General features: G+C 34.7%; 1 protein-coding gene across 2 annotated transcripts in view; it reads left to right on the forward strand.

The window, feature by feature from the left end:
- The window catches only part of LOC129219385 (DNA damage-regulated autophagy modulator protein 1-like), an 83400-nt gene that overhangs the window by 17280 nt on the left and 42036 nt on the right, over positions 1–24084 (forward strand). For both annotated transcript variants that reach the window (XM_054853772.1, XM_054853773.1), the window contains exon 2: positions 19221–19371. In XM_054853772.1, the coding sequence (XP_054709747.1) occupies positions 19238–19371 (134 nt within the window). In that variant the 5' untranslated portion in view covers positions 19221–19237. The remainder of the gene's footprint in view (positions 1–19220; positions 19372–24084) is intronic.

Consider the following 24084-nt stretch of genomic DNA (forward strand, 5'->3'; position numbering starts at 1 on the left):
ATCCAATTGAAAATCCTATGGAATAAAAAGAAGATTTTGATTGAATCAAAAATATAAAAAATGATTGAGGCTTTTAATGAATTGAAAAACTTTTTCACTGAATTAAAACTGAAATAATACAAACGCGGTTGCTCCTTGGACTAAATGCAACTACGTGGCTCTAAGATAAGTACGAGGTAACTTAAAACATAATAACTTCTACTGAAAACCTACAAGGAGAGAGCAATGATTTAATATCTCATTTAATACTTATTCTTACAAGCAAAATTATGTTCTGGGTAACAAAAAAAGTATTTGATTTTTTTTCCTATGACATTAAAAAAAGATGAATTGCAAAATTTCACTTCAAACCATATAAAAGAGTTCCCCGCTTATAATTAGCTTTCTCTTAGATTTCAAAATTGGGCCGAACGTCAATTAGCACTAATAACTTCCCGGGTGAGTAATAAAATTTAGAACTAAATATTATCCAAATTAATGGCCGGGGGAGGGGGAGTACTTCGTATATAATCATGGATTTCCCCACACTACGTTGATGCTGTAGTTCATGCCTTATGGGGAGAAATCGCGGACCACAATGACAATGAGGAACTAAATAAATCTTGAATGATGATGGTCTTAAATGTGGTGCGCAAGCTGATCGTACTTAAGAGCTTTCTCTAACTAATACATGCAGCTTTTTTTTTTTTCATAAAAGCAACGTAGCTCAATGGTAAACCGATGGTTGTACATCACGCATTACATGATTACTTGATTACATTTCTGTTTCAGTAAATATGTAAAGGGTACTCGGTAATACTCGGAAAATATTTCTATTAAACAAACAGAACACCTGACTTGAAGAGAAATCATACTTCAATGACGACTGCAAGCTTTCGTTAGCAGATTGAGCGTTCGTGTTACTACAACACTTTTGAACAAGAATCGAGTTAGTGCTAGGGTGATTTGCATGAAACGTGTTTTTACTATTATTAATATTATTTAATTCCTCCAAAAAGATTTAGTTACCCGTCATTCATACAAGAGCATTTTTTTTTTTTTTTTGAATATTACCCCTTTTAACAAACAACTTAATCCTTTAAACTTGCAAGAGTTTATGATGCACCCTGCATTTCTAAAGCTAAATAGTTTGGACTGAGAATATACAATATAGAGAGGTTCTGATAAGTTGAGCTGTGACCTAGACAATGTTTACTTCCTTTTAGGGAGTTCAATGACAAGAGGACGCGTTATTCGTGCGGATTTGAGTTAGAATACTTTTGCAAAACCACTACGAAAGAGAACCGACTCAATTCACCGCCGATTTCCTATTATGTACCCCTAAAAGAGGTAAACAGTGTCAAGGTCATGGCTCAACTTAGCAGAGTGAGTCATACTATACTAATATTACCCCCCCCCCCTTCATATTGTGACCCAGAACTAAACTAATCATTCATAATTAGCCTCGAATACTAATAATTTTCCTCCCCAGAAGGAAACTTAAATATCTCACGTCGTTTTTTGTTAAAAAAAAAAAAAAAGGATTTTCACTTCATTTTCTTCATAAAGGTTCACATTTTCGTAAACGAAGGAAAATGTCACAAGATATTTAGGGCTTTTCTAAATGCCTGGAACGGAAATCAGTGCGTTTCAAGGATAGAAGAGAAGGCTATCTTGTTTCCTGAATGAGAAATGAAGATCCTTCATATGCCAGTGCAAGAGCATGTCTTGCCCCAAGTAACGATTTATTAAAAGATGATTACTTAGATTCCTATGAGGCTGAACAAGATTACTTTTTTATAGTATAAGACTCGTGAAAGTAAAAATACAAAACTTGCATTTCATGTTCAATTGAATAAAGGAGCGCCCCAATTGGAGGTCACAAGAGGTAACTGTGACCTCTTAAAAATTTGCCAGGCTATTCAACAAACAAATTTAGAGACAAAATTGCAAAATTTTCGGGTTTTTTTTTCCTTTAATAATGCTGAATATCTCTTCTCGTTAGATATAGGTGTGTGGGTGGGTATGTTTGTATTTTATCATTCGGTATAGTTATGAGTTTCATTCGGCAAATTTCTCCCCTCCCAAAAATTTAAGTTCGGGGCGCTCCTGATTGCATAGAAATGCGTTATTTCCAAACTCAAAAATTTTCACTACTGAATCCAGATTTAAATAAAGATATTGAGAACAATTGAGATAGGATAGAATATTGAGTATGTATCTATTTGTATCATATTTGATATACCATACAATAGAGTTTCAAAAATCCGAGGTTATTGGAGTTGACCGCACTTAGGATTTCTGAAAATTTGAATCTTTTAAAAAATATATTTTTCTATAAATAAAAATAAATAAATAAATAATATTAATAACAATAAATAATTAAATAAATACAATCTCATTGTTAGTGGTTTGTTTACGTCGATTACAAATTTTGACTACATTTCAACTGAAATCGTTTTGGATCATTTTCCACCTTTTAATTGTTTCCAATCTTTTTACAGGTTGTTACTTATCAAGCATAGCTTTAAATGTTCTTTTTCTTTCGCATTAATTTTCAACGCACTAATCTTAAAACAAGAACTAATCATTTTCAAACGCAGGCCCTTCATTTAAGGGGAAGAAACTGTTAGATCAAGGCCCAATTTCCCAATAGGCAGAGTAGGCAGCTGACTAGGGCGGCAAAATTTTCAGGGGCGGCAAATTTTGCTTTAACCACAAACTTTTTAAATAATGTTTTTGAAAAATGAATTTATTCTTGAAAGTAAAACATTAGCAATCTTTCATTTTTCACACAGACACTTTTTTTTTTGCAATTTAATTATGATTACTTTCACACATCTTATGAAAATCAAATGTTTCTCAATCACGGTAATTGATCAGCGTAAAATAGTAAGTGAAGACGAAAAGCGGGTGTCGATTTCAGAAAGTTTTGTGCGTTTATCCAGAAGTCGCAACAAGATAGGAGTTTGACTAAGATTTTTAGTGCTATGCTAAAGTTTATTCAGTACTGTTTCTTGAGTGATTGACGTTTATTTTCTTTTTTACATTTTTAATATTCAAAGATGGTTTTCTGAGTTAATATTTAATCTAGGAAGCGAATGAAAATAGTGACGAGCGAAAAAGGCTGAATGATTTTAAATAAAGGAAGCATGCTAAATTAAAAACCGAAGAACAAAAAAGAGTCTTCAAAAAATTTTTTTAACTTGATACATTTTCTTTCAAATGGGCAGTTTTCAAAAGTGGAAACTTAGGACTCTTTGCTAAGTAATCCAGATACAATTTACTAATGAAGTACCATCGGACTGTGAGGAGTGGTAAGAACACAAGTGAGTGAACGTAATAACACAGAGGAAATTATTCAAATTGGTAATTCGTAGATGAAAAAAAAAAAAAAAACTTTAAAGAAGGAAAGAGAACATGTTTTATGACTAAGGACCATGAAAAAATAATAACCATGCTCTATTAATTGATAATTGTAAATAAATATGCGCATTTTAAATATTATTTAAATTGGTCTTATGTGAATCGCTTGATAACCTGCCCAAGTACAGTACTTGAGCCATGAACCCCCTGATGTACAAAATTAAATAATATAAACAGAGGCGCATCGAACTAAAATTTTGGGGAGGTGGAAAATTCTAATTTTACCGAATGATAAAACACGAGCTCACACGCATATTATAGATACGTTTATAACATTTAATGAGAAGGAACGTTAGGATCATTAAAGAAAATTTTTTAAATTGAAAAAAAAAGAAAATAATATGTCGCAATATTATCTCCAAATTTTCCGATTCGTCAGCAAAATTTGCCGAATATAGAATTTTTTGGGAGATCGCTATGACCTCCCATCGGGGCGCCCCTGAATGTGAAACGTCATCATTTCTTCATAAGCCTGACAGTTTAACATTCGGGAACACTTTTTTGCCTGTTTTTGGAGTTTTTGCTTATTTTAGGGGGGAGGGGGCGGCATATTTCAAATCAGCCTAGGGGCGGCATGAAGCTAAATTTTGCCCTGTGTTAGATGAGTAACTTTTAAATTCCTTTTCAAACCAACATATAGCAGTGTGCTCGTTCCGAGTCCCTTCGGGAAGATCAGTATGCCGTTCAAAAAGGTAATGATACTTCCATGCGAAACGAATTGAGGCGGTGAGAAGAAAAAGGGATGCAAGTGGACATTTCAAGTTTTGAGTAAAATGCGTTTAAAGTTCCGGTCCTAGGTAGGCTTTCATTGAAATTTTTTTCTAAATCATGCTGTTTAGAAGCAACTACCAGCGCTAATAGTACCATCTCTTGCCCCAAGACAGAAGAGAGGTTCACCTCTGATTATCTCCAAATTTTTTATTTTGCCACTTACATCCCTCTGCTTCTCACTGCCTCAATTGTACTTTTTGCAAGACAGGGAGCAAAAGCCAAAATTGTTTGAAACGTCTAATGAAAACCCCCGGATTTCTAAGCCTCGGATTTTCAAAACTTTACTGCATAATATCTGAGTTGCCAAAAGTCTTTTCAAATTTTAAGGGCCCAAAAAATTTCAGGAACCAAAAATTTAATTACGCATGAAGGTACTAATTTTATCGGCACCATGTCTGTGGTCGGTATTGGAATGTTTGCCCTTTAGGAATCTTAAATGAGATGATGCAGATAGGTGCTATTCTGACGTGGGCAGGTAAACGGCAGTATCTGCAAAAATGAGTTCTAGAGATATTTGAAGAAACGCATTTTGGATTCAATGCAAACAAAAAGGGAAATGTTGGTAGTAGCCTTTTTCGCTCTCCCCCCCCCCCCCAGCGGAAAACAAAAAAAAAAGCTTGTACAATAAAGGTAACGTATAATAGATGACAAAAAATGCAAAAACAATGAAAAATTTGAAGTTACTGCTATACTGCTCCGTACCTGCCCTCGACAGTATTGTACTAAACAGCTATTACGAACTGAATTAAAATAGTTTCGGGGGCAGTCAAATCGATATTCGAGTGTCCATGAGGACGTTCTTGCATGCGTTCATGTTTGTACAAACGTCCTGAAGACAAAAAGGCAAAATTTAAGCAGGTTGATTCAGATGGAAAGTTACATTGAAATTTGAGTGGACATTTCTTCAAAAATATAATTTACCTTGAAAGGGGTTATCCTTATATGAGCCGTTGAGAGCAAAATTAATGTAAGTCAATGAAACAAGATTTTGCGTTATTGAATGGTTTAGATGCCATCCCACTTTCGCACAAAACTCTTCCGCTATTTTTGTTTCGAAATTACTGCCAGTTGGTCTCGACTTACACCGCTTTCGCATGCAGTAGAATGAGGTTAAAATTCATTTCTGATGTTATAACGAAAAATAATAAAAATATGAGGCGTTGCGGATACGAAAAGAGAACTCAAGAAAAGGTAGTTTTGAGAAAAACGTTCTTGAAACTTTTTCGATAGGACAGAACTCAACAAAAATGGTACCACTCTTTACGTATTTTAAAGACAAACAATGGGCAAACTCAACATGAAAATATATCCACACATTCTGTCTAGATCAGTGATTCTCACCCGTCACCGGCACCGGTCAGCAGACAAATTTGAATGGTTTACAGATATTTTTGTTCATTATTTTTTTTTACTCAAATAAAAAAAAAAGAAAAGAAAACACCATAATAATATCTTATGCGACATCTTTTACGTGAGTTTTGTGATTAATTTTGGATGGTTTCTGTGATTTTTAAGCAATGTTTATTACTTATGTATAGTTATTACATAGTTATCATATTATTAACATTTAAATATTTTTTGAAATATATCTTTAACAACAAGAAAACTTTTATTAATATATTTATTAATTTATGTAAAAATAAAAACACTTTCACAAAAAAATTTCCCAAGTGTTTAATGGTCCCTGAGCCAAAAGTCATACGTTTTCTTTTGACTAAAAGAAAAGGGAAAGAAACAAGAGGGAAAAAAACCTCATCGGCAAGTAAAAAAAAAAAACAATTGTTTTTAACACATTTGTTTTTAACAATCAGTAAATTATTTCTTTTTTTTTCTTTTTTTGCAAAAAAAGGGAAAAAAGAAGAAGGGGGGGGGGACATTATCGGTCCACGATTTTTTTGCAAAAGCCCCTGCAGGTCCGCGGGTCGAAAAAGTTTGAGAAACGCTAGTCTGAATTCTACTGCTGAAAAAAAAAAAAAACCCTATGTTGAGTTCGCCCATATCGTATCCGTAGCGTCTCATGTATAGAAAAAGGATTTACACCACTTTTGCTCTCAACGGATGAACCTTTCATAAGCAAGTTATTACTATTATTTTGGAAGTTGTTCCTAATTTTTCAATGTTGTATAGCATCAAACACGGACGTGATCTTGAAAATTCATTTTAATTACTTAATGTTATTAACGTGAGCGTAACCAGAATTAACGTTAAAAGGAGCAAACAGAAGCGCAACTAAAAGGTTCGAAAGGAGAAGATTAGGAGTCACCCACCCACCTTACAACAAATAAAATTTTATTTTAAATGCTCGCAAATCATAATTTTTCTGGCATAACAGAAAGAAATAAGAATATTTTCAATTTCAAGTTTAATGTTTGTAGTGTAAATACTTATTTTTTAATGCAAAAACAAATGGTAAAAGGTCATTGAAAATAGTGCATTCAGAAGGAGAGCAGCGTTAAGTTGTCACTTAAAGGGTCCGAGACACAAAAATTGCCATTTTTTTTTTTTTTTTTTTTTTTTTTTTGTACCATATAAAAAAGTTTTCAGGGTTTTTTTTTTTTCTACTTAAGGCGAGAGAGAGAGAGAGATAAGAGGGTTTCAGATGAGTAAAAAATGGTCTAACAAACGGTTTTTCATTTATTATATTTCTTAAAACTAAACCTCTAGCTGAGCCGTTAAACAAAAAAAAAAAAATGAATCGGTGGAAAATTAGCGAAGTTATGACACTTTTTGTGGGAGCCACGCCCCTTAGTTTACTAAAAAAATGCCTTAAAATGCATATAAAATGCATGTGTGAAAATGCATATTATCTTTTAATTTTTAATACTAATACCATTTCAGATGAATCATAAGACATTATTTCTGGTGAATGTGTATTAAAAATCAAATTGTTTATTCAATAACGAAATTTGCAACAGTAAAACAGAAAATGATGATTTTCTCAAAAAACCTAATTTCCAACATAATTAAAAAATTCAAACTATTCCAGGGTGATGAATTATTATTTAAATTTTGCTGTTTATGCCAAGTACTTAAGAGGTTTGTTAACATTTTTTTGGGAAAGATTTTTCTGTTTAGTTAGTTTTGTGGAAAATATTTGCTATATATTATTGAAATATAGACATGTTTTACCAAAAACGTCTAGCTTTTGGCTTTTTTTCCAGATTTATTTATTCTTATTACAAAATTTTGAAAAAATGCTTCCAACATTCTATTTTCGGTTGTTTTACTTATCATATTTAGCTAGTATTTTAAAATTTTGATAAAATTTCATACGCTAGTAGTAATACAAAAAAAGCGTTTTAAAATCAAAATTTAAATTAAAAAAAATTTAAAATAATCCAATGAAATTTTAAAAATTAGTTGGTATTAGCATCATTATGCTAAAAATTTCAACGAAATTCATTGAAAATTACTTTAAAAAAAATTGAAACCCCCTTACCACCTCAAAAGGACGTTTGAATCTTGTTTCTATCTTAGTTTGAACGAAATATATAATTATTTTTGTTGCATGCATTCAACTAATATTATATTTAATTGTAAAACTTCAGACGCGTGTATCTCCATGATTCTATTTTTCCCGATTTTTTGCATTCAAAGTCTTATAAGTCAAGAACTGATAAAGATAAAGTAATGAAATTTGGAGCATATCTTTCTCAAACAGTTTACTTTAATTTTTTTCGCAAATTAGAAAAATCGTTTACTGCATTTTTTTTTAAGTATCTTCGAATTTTTCGAAAATTTTTAAAAAATATTTTCTATATTTCATTGAATTAATATTCTAAAAATTGCGGAATAAAAATTAAAACTTAGATATTTGTGCATAATGTTTTGAAAAAAAATTGAAAATTGACCAAGAATATTTTGAGTTTTAGCGATTTAAAGCAACCATATTAAAAAACAAATTAAATTAAATTTTTATTTTTAATATTTATGTTATGATAGCTTATTAAATAGCAACCATACTTAAAAAATAATAATTTAAATATATTTTTAAATATTTATGTTATGATAGCTTATTAAATAGATGATGAATCAGTGCAAAAAAATTCAAAACTGTAAATATTTTTTTTTTCAAAATGTGTCCCGAACCACCTTAAGGCGGTTTTCCTAATGAAAATGGCGCACTCGATGTAATACAGTCTGATGAGTCTAATTAAACTCCATTAGGTTTTCAATTAGTAACTATTTGCTTTTTACAAGAAAAATCTGAAGCGGAATTGAACATAACTACTAAGAAACGAAAAAATAAACTCCTACGAAAAACGGCGCATTAATTCGTTTCCACAAAAAGCCGTAAAGAATAAGAATTGTCATTTTCTTGAACCCAGTCCCAGTGCCATAGCTGCTGAAAATTCAAAACTGCAAATAACACCCCACACTCAACTGAACCCAAAATCAGTTTCAAGAATGAAAAGAACACTTAACAATTAATCACACTTTCTATTACATTACAACTTTCACTCTTCCATATGGAATAGTAATTATCCATTTATAACGTTTGCTTAAAAATAATTAATAATTCGTATTGATATATCTATGATTTTAAAACGGGGAAAGTGGGAAAAAGGACAGTATATTTATCATTAGCTTAACTTTAATCTTATGCAGTTTCTATGGTTTTTTTTCGCGAAATCATTTAAAATACCTCTTCAAACATCAATGTATTTATGAATGTCAAATGCTAACTAATAACGGTTTCGATCTTTCATGAAAATTGGGAAGGAATTTCAGAAAATCCGGTGTGTGTAAGTCTTCTTCTCTTTAGTTACACCAAAAAGGATTTGTGCAGTGCTGAGTCCCTATGATCCATGATACCCTGTTGCGCTTTAGGGATACCATTTTTGCTCTTTTAAACTCGTAGGGGTGCTTATCTTGAAATATTACTTGTATTTTTAAGAATTGGAAAGTAATTTGGACTGCTTCCCGATCATTAAAGGCAAAAATATTTAGTTGCTACCGATCTCGCTTGAAAATGCTTCTGTATCCCCCCCCCCTTCCACCCTCCCTTGATTTCTTCGAGGGAAATAAATAAATGTGTTTGAGTTTTGGGAGGAGTTTCAACTCCAAAACCCCTCCCGTGGCTGCATCACTGGGAGCCTTCTCCCCCCCTTTTGGCTACTCCTATAATTATTAACACGATTTATATAAACCATATAGCTCTTTTACTATCGGCTTTTTTTATTTTTTTTCAAGTAGAAAAATGACAAAAAATAAAATGGTTTATAGATAGTGTTATGAACTCAAAACATTTCTGAGCAGCAATTTTCATTTAAAAACGATAATTTTACAGTTGAAAGTTTAAAAACAACTTTTTAAACAAAACAAATATTTACCTACGCTGAAATACATAAAAAGGTATTTGACATTTTAGGGTGTTCTTTAATAAAGAACAGTTCTTTATTAACTTTAATAAATAACTCTTTTAGCTTCTTTTCGGAAAGGAGTATGCATCATTTAAATCAGAGTTGGTCCAGTGGACTGACACCGGTCCATAGAAATATTCGACCGGTCGTTCGTCCAATGTAAAACAAAATTTCCTTTATGAACGGAAAGAAAACACTATGATGATTAAAAACAAATATCCTATACGACACACTTTACTAGAATTATGTGATTACTTTTTGAGCTTCTCAATGACTTTTCAGAAATGGTTATATTATTTCTGTTCCATCAAATTCTTAACTAATTCATTTGATATTATGATTATGTTTTGTAAAAAATAAAAAAGTCAGTCGTGAGCAAAATTTTTTCACAAGCATTTAACGGTCATCGAGTGGAAAGTTTTTTTTTTTTACAGGAAAAAGAAAGAAAGGAAAAACAAAACCGGTCCGTGAAAAGTTCACTTGTTTTTAGCAATCTGCAACGCAAACCTTTTTCCTTTTTTTTTTGCCCCTCAAAAAAAGGAAAAAGAAAGAAAGGGTAAAAAAGATAAAACAAGATGAAGTTTAAAAAAAACATCACTGGTCAACATTTTTTTTTTCTAAAACTTGCCGGTCCGCGGATCAAAAAAGGTTGAGGAACGCTGTTTTAAATCAAATTATGCTGAAAAATGATCAAGTTTGTAATAGTTTCTTTTCAACGCTAATAGATGGCGCAACAACACTTGAAAATCAAACTTCATGCATCACCCCTTTCATTGTTTTGTCAGTGATTTTTTTTTTCCATTGTCATTTCCCCAGCATGAAAAAAAAGGGTTATCTTACTATTACAAATATTATTTCTTTTTTGGGTTAGAAACACTGGTTAAGACCAGCAGTTTTCGTAATAATGTGTTGTTATATGATGCGTTATTTTACTTATTTCATAAGTAACTTCTAGCGTAACTGCCATCGTAATCATTTGAAAGACACAGGACAGGGCTTAAGAGAGCTCATCTCCTGCATGCAAATTCAGGGGCGGACCGGCCGTAGCGATGCGCCCTCCCGCTCTCAAGCTGAACGTCCTTTTTTTGCACCTTTTTTTTTGTAAGTCAAAAAAAGTTGGGATGGGAGGGGGGGGGGGGAGCTTCAAACGAGGCGAGCGCCTTCCAGCGCGTTTGCTCTTGCGCCCTCCTGTTTATGCTTGTGCGCTTTCGGTTTTTTCTTTTTTTTTTCGTTTGAAGCTAGTGAAGCGATCCACAAAAGTCTGCTGCTGTTCTCAGTTTAATACTTGATTACAATTGAATAATACATTGAACTCATAGCACCCGGGATGTTATAAAAGTTAGGCGGCAGGGGGGGGGGGGGGAGATTAGATCCTGAGGAAAAGTGAGCACCCTCTGGACTGTGCAACCTTCCCCCCCCCCCCTTGAACCTGTTACCCTTATTTTTGTCTCTTAGTTCAAAGCGTGTAAAGAAATCCATAAAAGTTTACTAAAGACAAAACAATTAATACTTGTACTCAAGGGGTTTTACGCACTTTCAATTTTTTTTCTGAGCGTTTTTTTTTATTATTTTTTTTTTTTAAAGCTCTCAAACCTGCATGTGATTTTCTTATTTTTCTTTAGGTTTTGCGCCCTCGAGCCTGTGCGTTTCCTTTTTTTTTCCTTTGCGCCCTTTTCGCCTCTAAATCTGTGCTCTTTTGTTTTCTTTTATCCCCTGGAACCTGAATCTTCTTTTTTTCTTCTTTTTTGCGCCCTTAAACGAGCACGCTTTCGTTTTTTTTTTTTTTTTTTTTTTTTTGGTGCCCCTCTGAAACTTTTTTTCCTTCTTTTTTTTCTTTTTCTTTTCTCTTTCATTTTTTTGCACCATTTTTTTCCAGGCACCCTCTCGAGGGACCCAGTCCGCCCCTGCTTGGTGAACGAACAGGATAGCTCCACCTTTTAAGAACTTTCAGGAAACACTAAAAACCGGTTTAAATTCCTTTTTGAAGATTTCGTCCTTATATTTAATATTATGTTAAGTTTTCGTGTATGAAACCTGATTTTAGTGACATTTCTTGCTCTAAATAACTATAATAAACCCAGGCCCAGATCTGAGTAACCGCAGACCTCGCTTTGCGGAGGGGCCCACGTCCTTAAGGAGCCCAACGGCCTAAGAAATTGAAAAAAAAAAAAAAAAAAAGAAATTAATTTGAATTATGAAATTTTGAAATCATATTATGTGTTTCGCAATGACGAGTTGCGACAAGACCCTATTTATTGGAGTTATTGTTTCTAGAAACGGCTCCTGTACCCCCAAGCCTGCACCTTCTCCTGGGCGGATACGTGTGTTTTGTTATGTGTGTAAGTAGACCTGTGTGTACACTCGTAGGCGTGTGTGTATGTGTGTGAAGGCGTCTGTGGGTGTGCGATCGTGCGTGTGTGTAGGACATGGACGCCACCGACCAGGAGAAGCGGGTTCCGGGCTGTGCTCAGGACCCGAGCAGCCGCGCCTGCAGAGGACGGTGGGCGGTGGTGCTGCAGAGGCTCCTGGTTCAAGCTGAAAAAGGAACCACAACGCCAAGGACGGTCAAGTGAGAACAATAAGAAATCGTGATCGCTCAAAGAAAGAAAAAAGAAAAAATTAGCACTAAGACTTCTTAACGTTGCAAATATACACTGCTGGCCTTTAGGGAGGGGCTCTACAGATTTTGTTGCAGGAGAGACCCAAAATTTATAGATCTGGACCTGAATAAACCAAATTCGGTTCGAATTTTTAACAACATTTCAAATAACTTTTGGTTTGAAAGAGAAAATAAAATGCGAGTCTCGCGATTAAAAACTCGAAGCTACAAAATAATGCATCAAAATAGGCAACGTTCTTTTTCATTTTCTCTTGCAAGGGTGCCAATGAAAGTTAATTTTTTTCATCATGTAATTTTTTGAAAAACAAAAAACACCAAAACAGTCTAGCTGTCCTCGATTGCAATTCTACTTTGGTGGTCGAAAGGGTACAGTGGCCACTCAAAAAAAAAAAAGGTATTAGGCGCGCTCGAGAAGAAAAATAACTCACATTCGAAAGAGCAAAAGAGAGCGCACATGAAAAAGCACCACAACGCAAAAAAGACGCTGCAGTCGTCACTAAGGGGTTGTCTATAAATTATGTATCACTTTATTTCGAGAGCTCATTCCTTTGTCACATAGTGTGAAAATTCCGCTCATCCCTTGTCACATGTTACGCTGTTTCTCATAAACACAGTGCAATATGAAAACGTGCGATATCGCAATCCTTGTTAGCATCTATCTCCCCTATCACAAACTGCCACAATTTCACGAGCCCCCTCCCCCCCTCAAAGCGTGACATCATTTGTAGACGACCGCATCTGTCCCTCGTTTTATTCGCGTTTTGCATTTCATGGTTATTGAAAAATAAATCATACAGTGCCGCTACTAGAGCAGCCATCAGAAATACCTTCTTCGGGATACGTGAAAAAAAAATGAAATAAATAAATAAAAAATACAAAAGACCTGCGACCCTCTTCCCCCAATCAACTGTAATTTGCATTCTGAAACTTTGAATTCAAATTATGTTTTTCGCAATCATGAGTTGCGACAAGACCCTACTCATTAGAGTTATTGTTTCTAGAAACGGCTCCCCCCCCCCAAGAATGTCCCTCCTCCTGGGTGGTTACGTGTGTATAGTTGAGTGTGGTGTGTGTGTGTAGGCTTATGTGCACGTAGGTATGTGTATGTGTGTAGGCTTACGTGTGTGCACGTAGGCATGTGTATGTGTGTAAAGGCGCGCGCGCGTGTGTGAGTGTGTATGTGTATGTGTATCTATGAGCATGCGTATGTAGGACATGGCCGCGCCGGTGGTCGGTGGTGTTGCAAAGGCTGGTCCAAGTTGAAAAAGGAACCGCAACATCAAGGACAGTCAAGTGAGAACAATAAGCAATCGTGATTGCTCAAAAAAAAAAAAAAATGCAGGCGCTCAGGTTTCAGGGCAAAAAAAAAAACGGACTGAGAGAGAGAGAAAAAAAACGAGTTAACACAGGTTTGAAGGAGCAAGAAAAAAAAAGCACACACGTTTGAGGGCACAAATAAATAAAATAAAAATGAACATTTTCAAGGCCGCAAAAAAGAAAAAAACGAAATCGCACAGGTTTGAGGGCGTAAAAAAAAGCAGGTCAATCAGGATCAACGGCGCAAAAAAAAAAAAAAAAAAAAAAAAATAAGGGCGCATAGGTTTAATAGCGCAAAAAACGAAGGCGCACAGTTTCGAGGGCTAAAAAGAAGAAGGCTTTCAGGTTACAAAAAAAAAAAATGCTCACACGTTCGAAGGCTAAAAACAGAAGGCTCTCAGGTTCAAGGACGCAAAACCAATGTAAGAAAAAACCGAAGTCGCACAGGTTTGAGGGCTCAAAAAAGAATAAATAAATAAAACGAAGGAACACTTGCTCGAGGGCACAAATAAAATGAAATAAAAATCAAAATTTTCGAAGGCGCGCTTAGGTTTGAGAGATCAAGAAAGAAACGAAATCTCACATCCCAGAGGGCGTAAAAAACCGATGACGCTCAAGATCAAGAGCACAAAAAAACCGTGTGCGCATAGGTTTGAGGGCGCAAAAAAAAAAAAAAAGAAAAGAAAAAGCAAAGGCGCACAGATTCAAGGGCTAAAGAAGAAAAAGGCTCTCAAGCTCAAGGGCGAAAAAAAAAATAATAAATAAATAAAAAAACCGAAGGCTAAAAAAATGAAGGCACTCACGTTCAAGGGCACAAATAAAATAAAACTGAAAATTTTCGAGGGCGCAAAAAAAGTGCGCAGGTTCGAGGGCACAAAAAAACAAAGGTGCCTGGTACGAGAGATCAAGAAAAAAATGAAACTGCACAGGCTTAAGGGTGTAAAGAAACGAAGGCACTCAGGATGAAGGGCGCAAAGAAACCCCAAGGACGTATGGGTTTAAGGGCGCACAACATCAAGAGCTAAAAAAAGACTCTCATGTTCAATGGCGCAAAAAAATGTAAGAAAGCGAAAACCGAAGTCGCACAGGTTTGAGGAAGCAAAAAAAAAAAGTAAACAGGAAAACAAAAACGAATGCGCACACGCTCAAAGGCACATTAAAATTTTCGAAAAAAAAAAAAAAAAAAGGACGCACAGGTTCAAAGAAAAAAAAAAACAAAAGGCGCTCAGGTTTGAGAGATTAAAAAAAAAATGAAATTTCACTGGCTTGAGGGCGTAAAAACGAAGGCGCACAGGATCAAGGGCGCAAAAAAACCCCAATGTCGCATCAGTTTGAGGGCACAACAAGAAAAACGAAGGCACACAGGTTCTTCGAGAGCTAAAAATAAAACGAGCTGATGTGTGCATCACATGACTTCCTTTTACACCAATTTAATGCTATTTCCCTATTATTGCAATTTTAATGGGATTCTCTCTCTAACTCTTTAAATATCACTAGCAATGGCCACATTGAAAGCAGATTTAAAAAAAAAAAAAAATCGCCAAATTTTTCGCCAAGTTGGCGACAAAACTTGGCAACCAAAAGACTGGCGATATATCGCCAAGTGACCGCCAAATTATAACACCACTTGAGTTTGCATCGAAATTAACAATGATTTCCCCCCAAAAAGGTGCAAAAGACCCCTTTAGAAACACCCGAATGCAACCAAAATAGGAGGTGCACAACTAGACCCCACTACGAGTCTATGTACCAAATTTCAACTTTCTAGGACATACCATTTTTGAGTTATGCGAGATACATACGCACATACGCACATACGCACATACATACAGACGTCACGAGAAAAGTCGTTGTAATTACCTCGGTGATGGTCAAAATGGATATTTCGCGTGTCTATACATTCTTAGGCACTTTTCCGCATGTGGTCGAATCGAAAAAAAAACTCAACATTCATTTGGGGGTGAGCAAAATGGAAATTAAGGGCGATTTTTGAGTGAAAACTTTTTCGCGAATACAATACTTCCTTTTTTGTAAAAGGAAGTAAAAAGAAGACTCTCAGTTTCAAGGTCACAAAAAAAATGAAAGAAAGAGAAAACCGAAGTCGCACAGGCTTGAGGGCTCAAAAAAGAAAAGAGAAAGAAAGCGAAGGTGTGCAGGTTCGAGGGCTAAAAAAAGACTCTCAGGTTCAAGGACGCAAAAAAAAAGTAAGAGAAAACCGAAGTCGCACAGGTTTGAGGGCGCAAAAAAAAAAAAAAAAAAAAACGAGGAGCAGGGACAAAAAAAAAACTCACGGCGCATACGCTCGAGGGCAAATGAAATAAAAATGAAAATTATCGAGGGCGCAAAAAAAAAAAAAAAAAAAAAAAAAAAAAAAAAAAAAAAAAAAAAAAACGTGCACAGGTTTAAGGGCATGAAAAAAAAATCGAAGTCGCTCAGATTTGAGAGATCAAGAAAAAACGAAATCACACAGGCTTGAGGGCGTAAAAACCGAAGATGCTCAGGATCAAGGGCGCTAAAAAACCGAGGGCGCATAGGTTTGGTGGCGCAAAAAAAAAAAAAAAAAAAAAAACGAAGGCGCTAGGTTCCAGGTCTAAAGAAAAGGAAGTCTCTCAGGTTCAAGGGAGCAAAAAAAAAATGTAAGAAATAGAAATTCGAAGTCGCACAGGTTTGGGAGCGCACAAAAAAAAAGCGAAGGACGAAAAAAAAAAACAGAACAAAAAACAAAGGCGCACACGTTCGAGGGCACAAATAAAATAAAATGAAAATGAAAATTTTCAAAGGGCGCAAAAGAAAAAAAAAGAGGTTTGAGGGCTCAAAAAACACGAAGCCGCTCAGGTTTGAGGGATCAAGAAAAAAAGAAATCACACAAGCTTGATGGCGTAAAAAAGGAAGATTCTCAGAATCAAGGGCGAAAAAAAAAAAAAAAAAAAAAAAAAAAAACGAGGGTGCATAGGTTTTAGGGAGCAGAAAAACGAAGCTGTACAGGTTCGAGAGCTAAAGAAAAAAAAGTCTCTCAGGTTCATAGGAGCAAAAAAAAAGTAAGAAAGAGAAATTTGAAGTCACACTGGTTTGAGGGCGAAAAAAAAAATGATGCACAGGTTCAAAGACAATAAAAACCAAAGGTGCTCCGCTTTGAGAGATTAAAGAAAAAAATGAAATTGCTCTGGCTTGAGGGCGTAAAAAACGAAGGCGCTCAGGATCAAGGGCGCAAAAAAAAAAAAAAAAATTCAATGGTGCATCAGTTTGAGGGCGCAACAAGAAAAACGAAGGCACACAGGTTCGAGAGCTAAAAAAAAGAAGGCTCTCACTTTCAAGGGAGCAAAAAAAAAAAAAAAAAAATATGAGAAAGAGAAAACCGAAGTCACACAGGTTTGAGGGCGCAAAAAAAAAAAAAAAAAAAAAATCGAAGGCACACTTGCCGAGGGCACAAATAAAGTAAAATTAAAATGAAAATTTTCGAGGGCGTGCTTAGGTTTGAGAGATCAAGAAAGAAACGAAATCGCACCGGCTATAGGGCGTAAAAAACGAAGGGACACAGGTTCGAGAGCTAAAAAAAAATGCTCTCAGGTTCAAAGGCGCAAAAAAAAAAAAGTAAGAAAAAGAAAACCGAAGTCGCACAGGTTTGAGGGTACAAAAATATAAAAAAATAAATAAAAAAGCGAAAGCGCCAAAAAAAAAAAAAAAAGGAAACGAAGGGGGTTCGAGGGCACACAGCGGAAGGGCGCATCAGTCCGTGGGCCGATGGTCCAACGGGTCAGTCCACCCCTGAGAAGTGTGTTCTACTCAGAATTATATTTTATTAAACTTGTATGGGGGGGGGGGAAGCGTCAAATTCTTTAAAATATTTTCTCTTTTCTCGGGGCTCTGTAAAAAAACAAACTAATCGGGCAGTTATGTTAAAGCATAGTTCCCCATTAGACTGTTTCAGAATGAAACAAAAGTTTGAATCTCATGGTTGGGTCAATAATGAACCAAATAATATGCATACCGATACATGTTAAGAGATCGACAAATATTGTAAAATCTTAGTCACCAGAAAAATTTTTAGTAGCCAGCCATTTTTTCTCACTGTTAATAAGAATATTCAATGTAACGTTTTACCAGAAAGATTCTTGTTCTGAATAAAGTAGTCGTCAAGGTAATTTTTTAGTCGGGATTTTTCGGGCGCTGTGCATGTTGAAATTACTCCTTCATTATTGCTAAAAATGTATCAAACAGTTAAAGTTATTTCATGTAGTTAAGGTTTACTTAACAAACATAACTTCTGGTGATTGTAATAAATCACAAGTGGTGTTTTTAGTATTGCAAGCATGAACTAAGCTGAAATGCACGAAAAGATAATAATGGACTGTACTATTTATGGATTTAAATTATATGTCACCTGAACTATAGTGCCTAGAAAGAGTAGCTATAGTGCCCGCGTCTACTAATGTAAACACCGCGAAATTGAACGTGCACCTCGACTGCACTGCCCTCTAGCGGTTTTCATACAATTTGTGTTCAAGAATCGTGGGAAAAAAAGCGCCGATCGGCACACTACTCTTTCTAAGCACTATAACTTGAACTAAATCATTAAGCTATTGCAATTTTGAAAATTGCAATTACTTAAATTTCGAGAAAATACATAAGAAAATTCATCCCACGCCAGCTGCTTTCGTTAAAATAGTATAGATCATGAGCTCATGAGTGCCAGATCTACATCATAGTATAAAGGCCCAAAATTTTTCTGCTTAAGTACGTCACAGCAGGTAAGAACCAAAGCGTAAGAACGGTTCGCGAATATTTAAGCTGAGTCGCGCTGGCTTTGGAAGGAAACAGATAGCAAAATGTGCGTCAAAAACTGAATCATTCCATGTCAAGTGACCTCGTCGTCTCCATCCTATCATCTCCGATTTGAACGAAATTTTATAGAAGTGCAGACATGCCTTTGAAACTACCCTATACAAATTTTCAGCTTCCAACGCCCAAATCCTGAGGATCTAGGATCAATACAAAAAGGGCTCCAAAATGGCCGAACAGCTCTGTGAAATGAATTGTCATGTTTAGCAGGGTTCCCGAATCGGAGGCCATTTTGGAGTCCACTTTTTGTTTCTTTTTGAGGTTTCCTAAATCCTTATGATTTGTGACTTGGAAGCTGAAACTTCGCACAGGTTAGTTTCAAGGGCATGGCTGCACCTCTCTAAATTGTCCTCCAAATCGGAGATGGTTGGATGGGGACCACTAGGTCACGTGACGTGGAATTAAACTATGATTTTTAGTTTTTGAAGCAATTTTACGCACATTTGCTACCTGTTTCCTGCCAAAGCCTGCGCGACTTAGCTTAAATAATAGCGAACCATTTTTTACCTGCTGTAATGTCCTTACGCTGAAAAATTGTGGGCATTTATACTATGACGTAGATCTGGCACTCATGGGCTCTAGGACTAGTAAATTCTTTTTAAAAAAAATTATCGAATAGCATTTCTTTTTACTTATTAAAATTACTTATTTAAACGGTCAGTTTAACTGAATTTTTAACTGTCAGTTAAAATTACTTATTTACCTATAAAAATTACTACTTTTTACTTATTACTCTTCCGAATTTGCTGCAACTTTCTACGCGAAGCGTGGAAGTTCGCTTTGGATAAGAACTAATATTGCTAATATAGTAACCATATGGAAGTGCAAATGCTGGTCAATGCAGGTAATTTGATGCGTATTATGATCTATTTTAATCATGCATACCTTCCTTTCCTTTCTTTCAGGTCTTTTCATCTCCATTATGGCAGAGCTAAAGCTAGAACGCGTTAAATACCTTCCATTGTTGATGGCAAGCTGTATGCTTCTCGCCGTGTCATTGCCGTACGTCATTACAGTAGCTTTAGAGAAAGTAAACATGTTCCTACCCTACATCAGGTAACATTCAAATCCATGTTTTATTAAAATTTGAAATTTAAATTTTGCAGTTAGAAAACTGTCTGTTACTTACGTGACATATGAAGCGCCAGTCACTAAACGAAAAATGCATGTTTTTCGTTACGCCATTGATAAATTCTGTTAAAAATTAAGTATAATGCTTTGCAAGAGTTTTATGTGTCTTACAGTATACGACAGCCTTTCCAATTCGACTAATAAATGAATCAATCAGACAGGGGTGGACTAGGTCCCCCAAGAAGGCGCCAACCTTAGCTCCCAAAGAAGCAAAATAAATAAATAAATGAAACTATGGCGCGCGCAAAAATAAAAATAAATAAATAAATAAAAGTAAAAATAGAAAAAATTAAAAAAATAATTAAGTAAATGTTATGTTTTATAATTCACGTTGTATGCTTTAACTTTATTTTATTTTGCTTACTGTTTGTTATGTATGTGTGTTTTTGTTAATAAATCTTATCTTATTTTATCTTATCTTATCTAAATGAAAAACCGAAGGCGAAAAAGAAACACCCCGAAGGTAAGAAAAGAAAACGGAAGGCACGTAATTAAAAAACAAATTTAAAAAAATAAAAAATTAAAACTACTAAAAAATAAAATAAAAAACCGAAGCCGCAAAAAAATAAATAACTAAAATAAAATAAAAAATAAAAATAAAAACGACAACGATACAGAAATGCACAAGTTCGAAGGCGCACAAAAAAACTCAAGCACACAGGTTTGAAGGTGCATAAAAAAAAACAAAAAGTTTACACGCTCGAAGGCGCAAACGAAAAACCTAAGGAGCTCAGGTTTAAAGGTGATAAAAAAAAGATCGCACAGGGGTGCAAGGTACCAAAAAAAAAAAAAAAAAAGAAAGAAAGAAAGAAAAAAATAAGGCGCACACGTTTGAGGGCGCAAAAAGAAACAAAGGCGCACAGGTTTGAGGGTGAGGAAAAAAAAAAGATGAATGTGCGCGCGTTCGAGGGCAGAAATGAAATAAAATAAAAGGAAATTTTTTGAGGGCGTAAAAAAAAAGGTACACCAGGGCACAAAAAGAAAAAAAAAACTGAAAACGTTCCGGTTTGAAAGCGCAAGAAAAAACAAAGCCCTCAGGATCAAGGGCGCAAACAAAAAAAAAAGTTTTAAGGGCGCCAAAAAAAAAAAAAAAAAGGCGCACAGATTCGAGGGCTAAAAACAAAAGAAGACGCTCAGGTTCAAGAGCACAAGAAAATGAAATAAAGATAAAAACAAAGTCGCACAGGTTTGAGGCACATGGGGGGTGCGACTTTTTTTTTAACCTTTGAGTCGCACAGGTTGAAAAAAGAAAATACAAAACGAAGGCGCGCAAAGAGTGTTCGAGGACACACAGGCGGGAGGGAGCATCGGCCCGCGGGCGAGTCCGCTCCTGCACTCAGAAGTCAATGCGGTAAAGTCCTGTTTCTGATACTTCCTGACTTTTATAAAGTATAATGAGATAAACAATGTTATTTTTAATTATTTAAGCCAAAGAAACAAATCCACTGCTACATATTCAGGGAAACTTTGACAATTACAATAAACTTTGCGTCACTTCAAGTATATTTTTTATTCACTTAACTTTAATAAGTTGGAGTTGATAACACTTAATTTAAGCTGCTGTTTTTTTCCTTATTGCACTACCCTAGATAATTCCAATAACTAGGGTTAAAAAATCGAGTTAATTCTTGTACAAATAAAAAAAATATTTTACGGTGACTTTAAAAAACTTGCTTATTTCAAAATACATATCTCATTTATTTCTCATTGAACAAAATATTCGAAAGATGCAGTGTTTGTTTCAAGCGGTTACATTGGTCACAAAAAAAATTGTTATGTTCGTCACGCCGATAACTAGTTGTTAAAATATTTTACTAAAAATTTAACATTTTAAATACATTCGAGGTAGCTCTTGGGAAAAGAATAAAGCACAATTTCTCTTATATTGGAATTATAAAAAATGTGGAAGGGAAAATTAGACGTTTTGTGACGAACGTAACAGGCCGTTCAACTATTAAAGAATCTTAGTTTGAAATAAAAGCAATAATTGAAAACATATATCATTTACGTCAAATGACATTATCGTGTAATGACCCTACATTCTCTATTTTATTTACATGGATTTGATTAAACAAAGAGGTTATTGAACGCACAAAAGTCACTGTCACCCCTTTAAAAGGAAGTATTGGCCTTGAAAAACATTGCACTCTTTCCCTCACTGATGAAAAACGGACGCTTAAAATAAACATTTTAATGTAATGCGGAAACAACAAGGAAATAACTGCAAAACAGACGTTTCGCCTCATTTATCACACATTTCTTACTTTCAACCTAAACAATATTCAGTTTATCTTGGATTTCTTCTACCTAATTGAAAATTCTTTAGTAGGAATGTGAATAATAAAACAAAATTTAATGTTTTTTTTTTTACATGATAATGGCACGATACACATCAAATTCGTTTCTGCACTTTGATAAGATAAAAACGTAAGTCAATTCTAACTACACTGTAAAAAAAATTGTGTAACCTTATTCCATAGAATCGATGGCAGCTTAGCTGCCTCCACTGCTCTGGAGTAACTTAACTGATACAACTGGTGTAAAGTTATACATCACTTGTGGAAGGTTACACAGTTGTAATGTAACTAAAGCGTAACGTTTCACTCATTTCTGCATAAGGTTACACCAGAATTTTCTGTATGCTTACAGAGAAATTGCTTGAAAGGTTACACATTAGCAAAAACTAAGCTTTCATCTGACTTTCTTGAAAGATTTATCAAGTTCATGCCCTTTAACCCGACCAATATACACCAATCATTTATTTATTTCAGTGCACAAACAAGACTTTTTTCATTGCACTAAGAGATGCTCGAACCCTTAGGGCGAATCTCAGACGGGTCACAGAGCAAGAGCTTTTACCGCGTGGCTACCAAGGACGAGTTTCGTTTCGTCTATAAGAGTTTACCTGCTCTGCGCCGATTCTGAGTTTTACGCATGCGCGTTGAATTCTACTGAAACCATAGTGCAAGATTTCTCCAGTTTTTGAAACAATAATGTTACACACTTCAGAATTCGTATAACATTACACCCATTAATTCCGGCAACCTTACATGTTTTTTTTACCAAGAAATCTATGTGTCAGTACATTAAGGATTTTTTTTTCTGTTTCGTTTTCATATTTTAGTTGTTAACGACGAAGTACTTAGAAAAAATGTCAGTTTTAAAGAAAATATTTTCCCTGCAATCACTTAAAACTTTTTTTTTTCTAAATCAAACTGTCATTCCGTCACTCATGGCATGCATCTTTTAAATCCTTTGTTCGTTTCTTCTTATTTTAATATCTTAAAAGTATTTCATTAAAAAAAATAAGTTAAAGTTCTTACAATGAAATTATTTTCATAAAACTCATTTACTTCCTGGAACCTTTTTTTTTCTCTACTCACTAAGTATTTGAATAAAATTCTTTATTCCTTGGGTTGGGAAATTCTCACTTGCTTCTAATTCAGCAATCAAAATTGCTAATTGTGGTCCTACTGCCCAATAACTGACGTTTGACAAAATCTATTCTTTTGTGATTGGTAGATAGCGATTCACATGATTCTTCGCTGTATAGACAAAAAAATTATTCGCCCGAATTAAATATTATTACCTTTTTTTTCTTGCATGTAATAGAATGTTTTTTTCTTTACTTTATTTTATTTATTTTTTGTTTTAGTTATCATTAACATTTTAAACGATGAATCATAACTTTGAGACGTATTTTACTCAATGTTTTTTATTGGTAATTTATTTCGGATTGGATGTTGAAAATAATAATTTTATTCTTTAACTTGAAACGCTTAGCTACAGAGGTTTTAAATGATTTTATGCGTGTTTAAATTAGATGCTTGTTTCCATTGGAAAAGAGAGTAATGACGGACAGTTGTTGTCATTAAATCAGAATTTCTGTATTACTTTAAAGACTATGCTTGAAGCTTAGGAAAAATTATGTGTGAACATTTTAATTAAGGAAAAGGATTCCTTTTTTCTTTTTTATTTAAGTGTAGGAATAATAATTTGCATTTGCTCAAAAACTTAAAAAAAAAAAAAATGCAGGAGCACAGCCGTGTGGGTACAGCTAGTTTTATACTGTGTAGAGATTTGAAGTAAAAATATTTCGGTAGCCCGGATTTAAAACACTAAAGCGCACAGGGATGAGGGCGCAAGAAACACAGGAAGGCTCGCAGGCTTGAGGGCTCACAAAAAAAAAAGGAAGCGCACACGTCCAAGGACGCAAATAAAGCAACATAAAATAAAATTTAAAAAAAGGCCTGAGAGCGGGGGGGGGGGAGCAAGGGCCCTCTAACGAGGGTACAAAAGGAAAACCAAAGAGCTCAGGTTTTAAGGTGCAAATGAAAAAAAAAAAAAAACTCGCACAGGTGTGCCGGGTACGAAAAAAAAAACGAAGTCGCACAGGTTTGTAAGGAGCAAGGGCAAAAGAACGAATGCGCAGGTTTGAAGGCGCAAAAAGAAACAAAGGCGCACTGTTTCAAGGGTACAATAATAATAATAATAATAATAATAATAAAATAACGAAGGCGCACACGTTCAAGGGCACTATGAAAACAAAATAAAAACAATAATTTTCGAGGAAGCAAAGAAAAAAAAAAAAAAAAAGGTGCACAAGCTCGAGAGCACAAAAAAAAAAAAAAAAACGAA

Source organism: Uloborus diversus, chromosome 3 (assembly GCF_026930045.1).
Source record: "Uloborus diversus isolate 005 chromosome 3, Udiv.v.3.1, whole genome shotgun sequence".
Taxonomy (NCBI): domain Eukaryota; kingdom Metazoa; phylum Arthropoda; class Arachnida; order Araneae; family Uloboridae; genus Uloborus; species Uloborus diversus.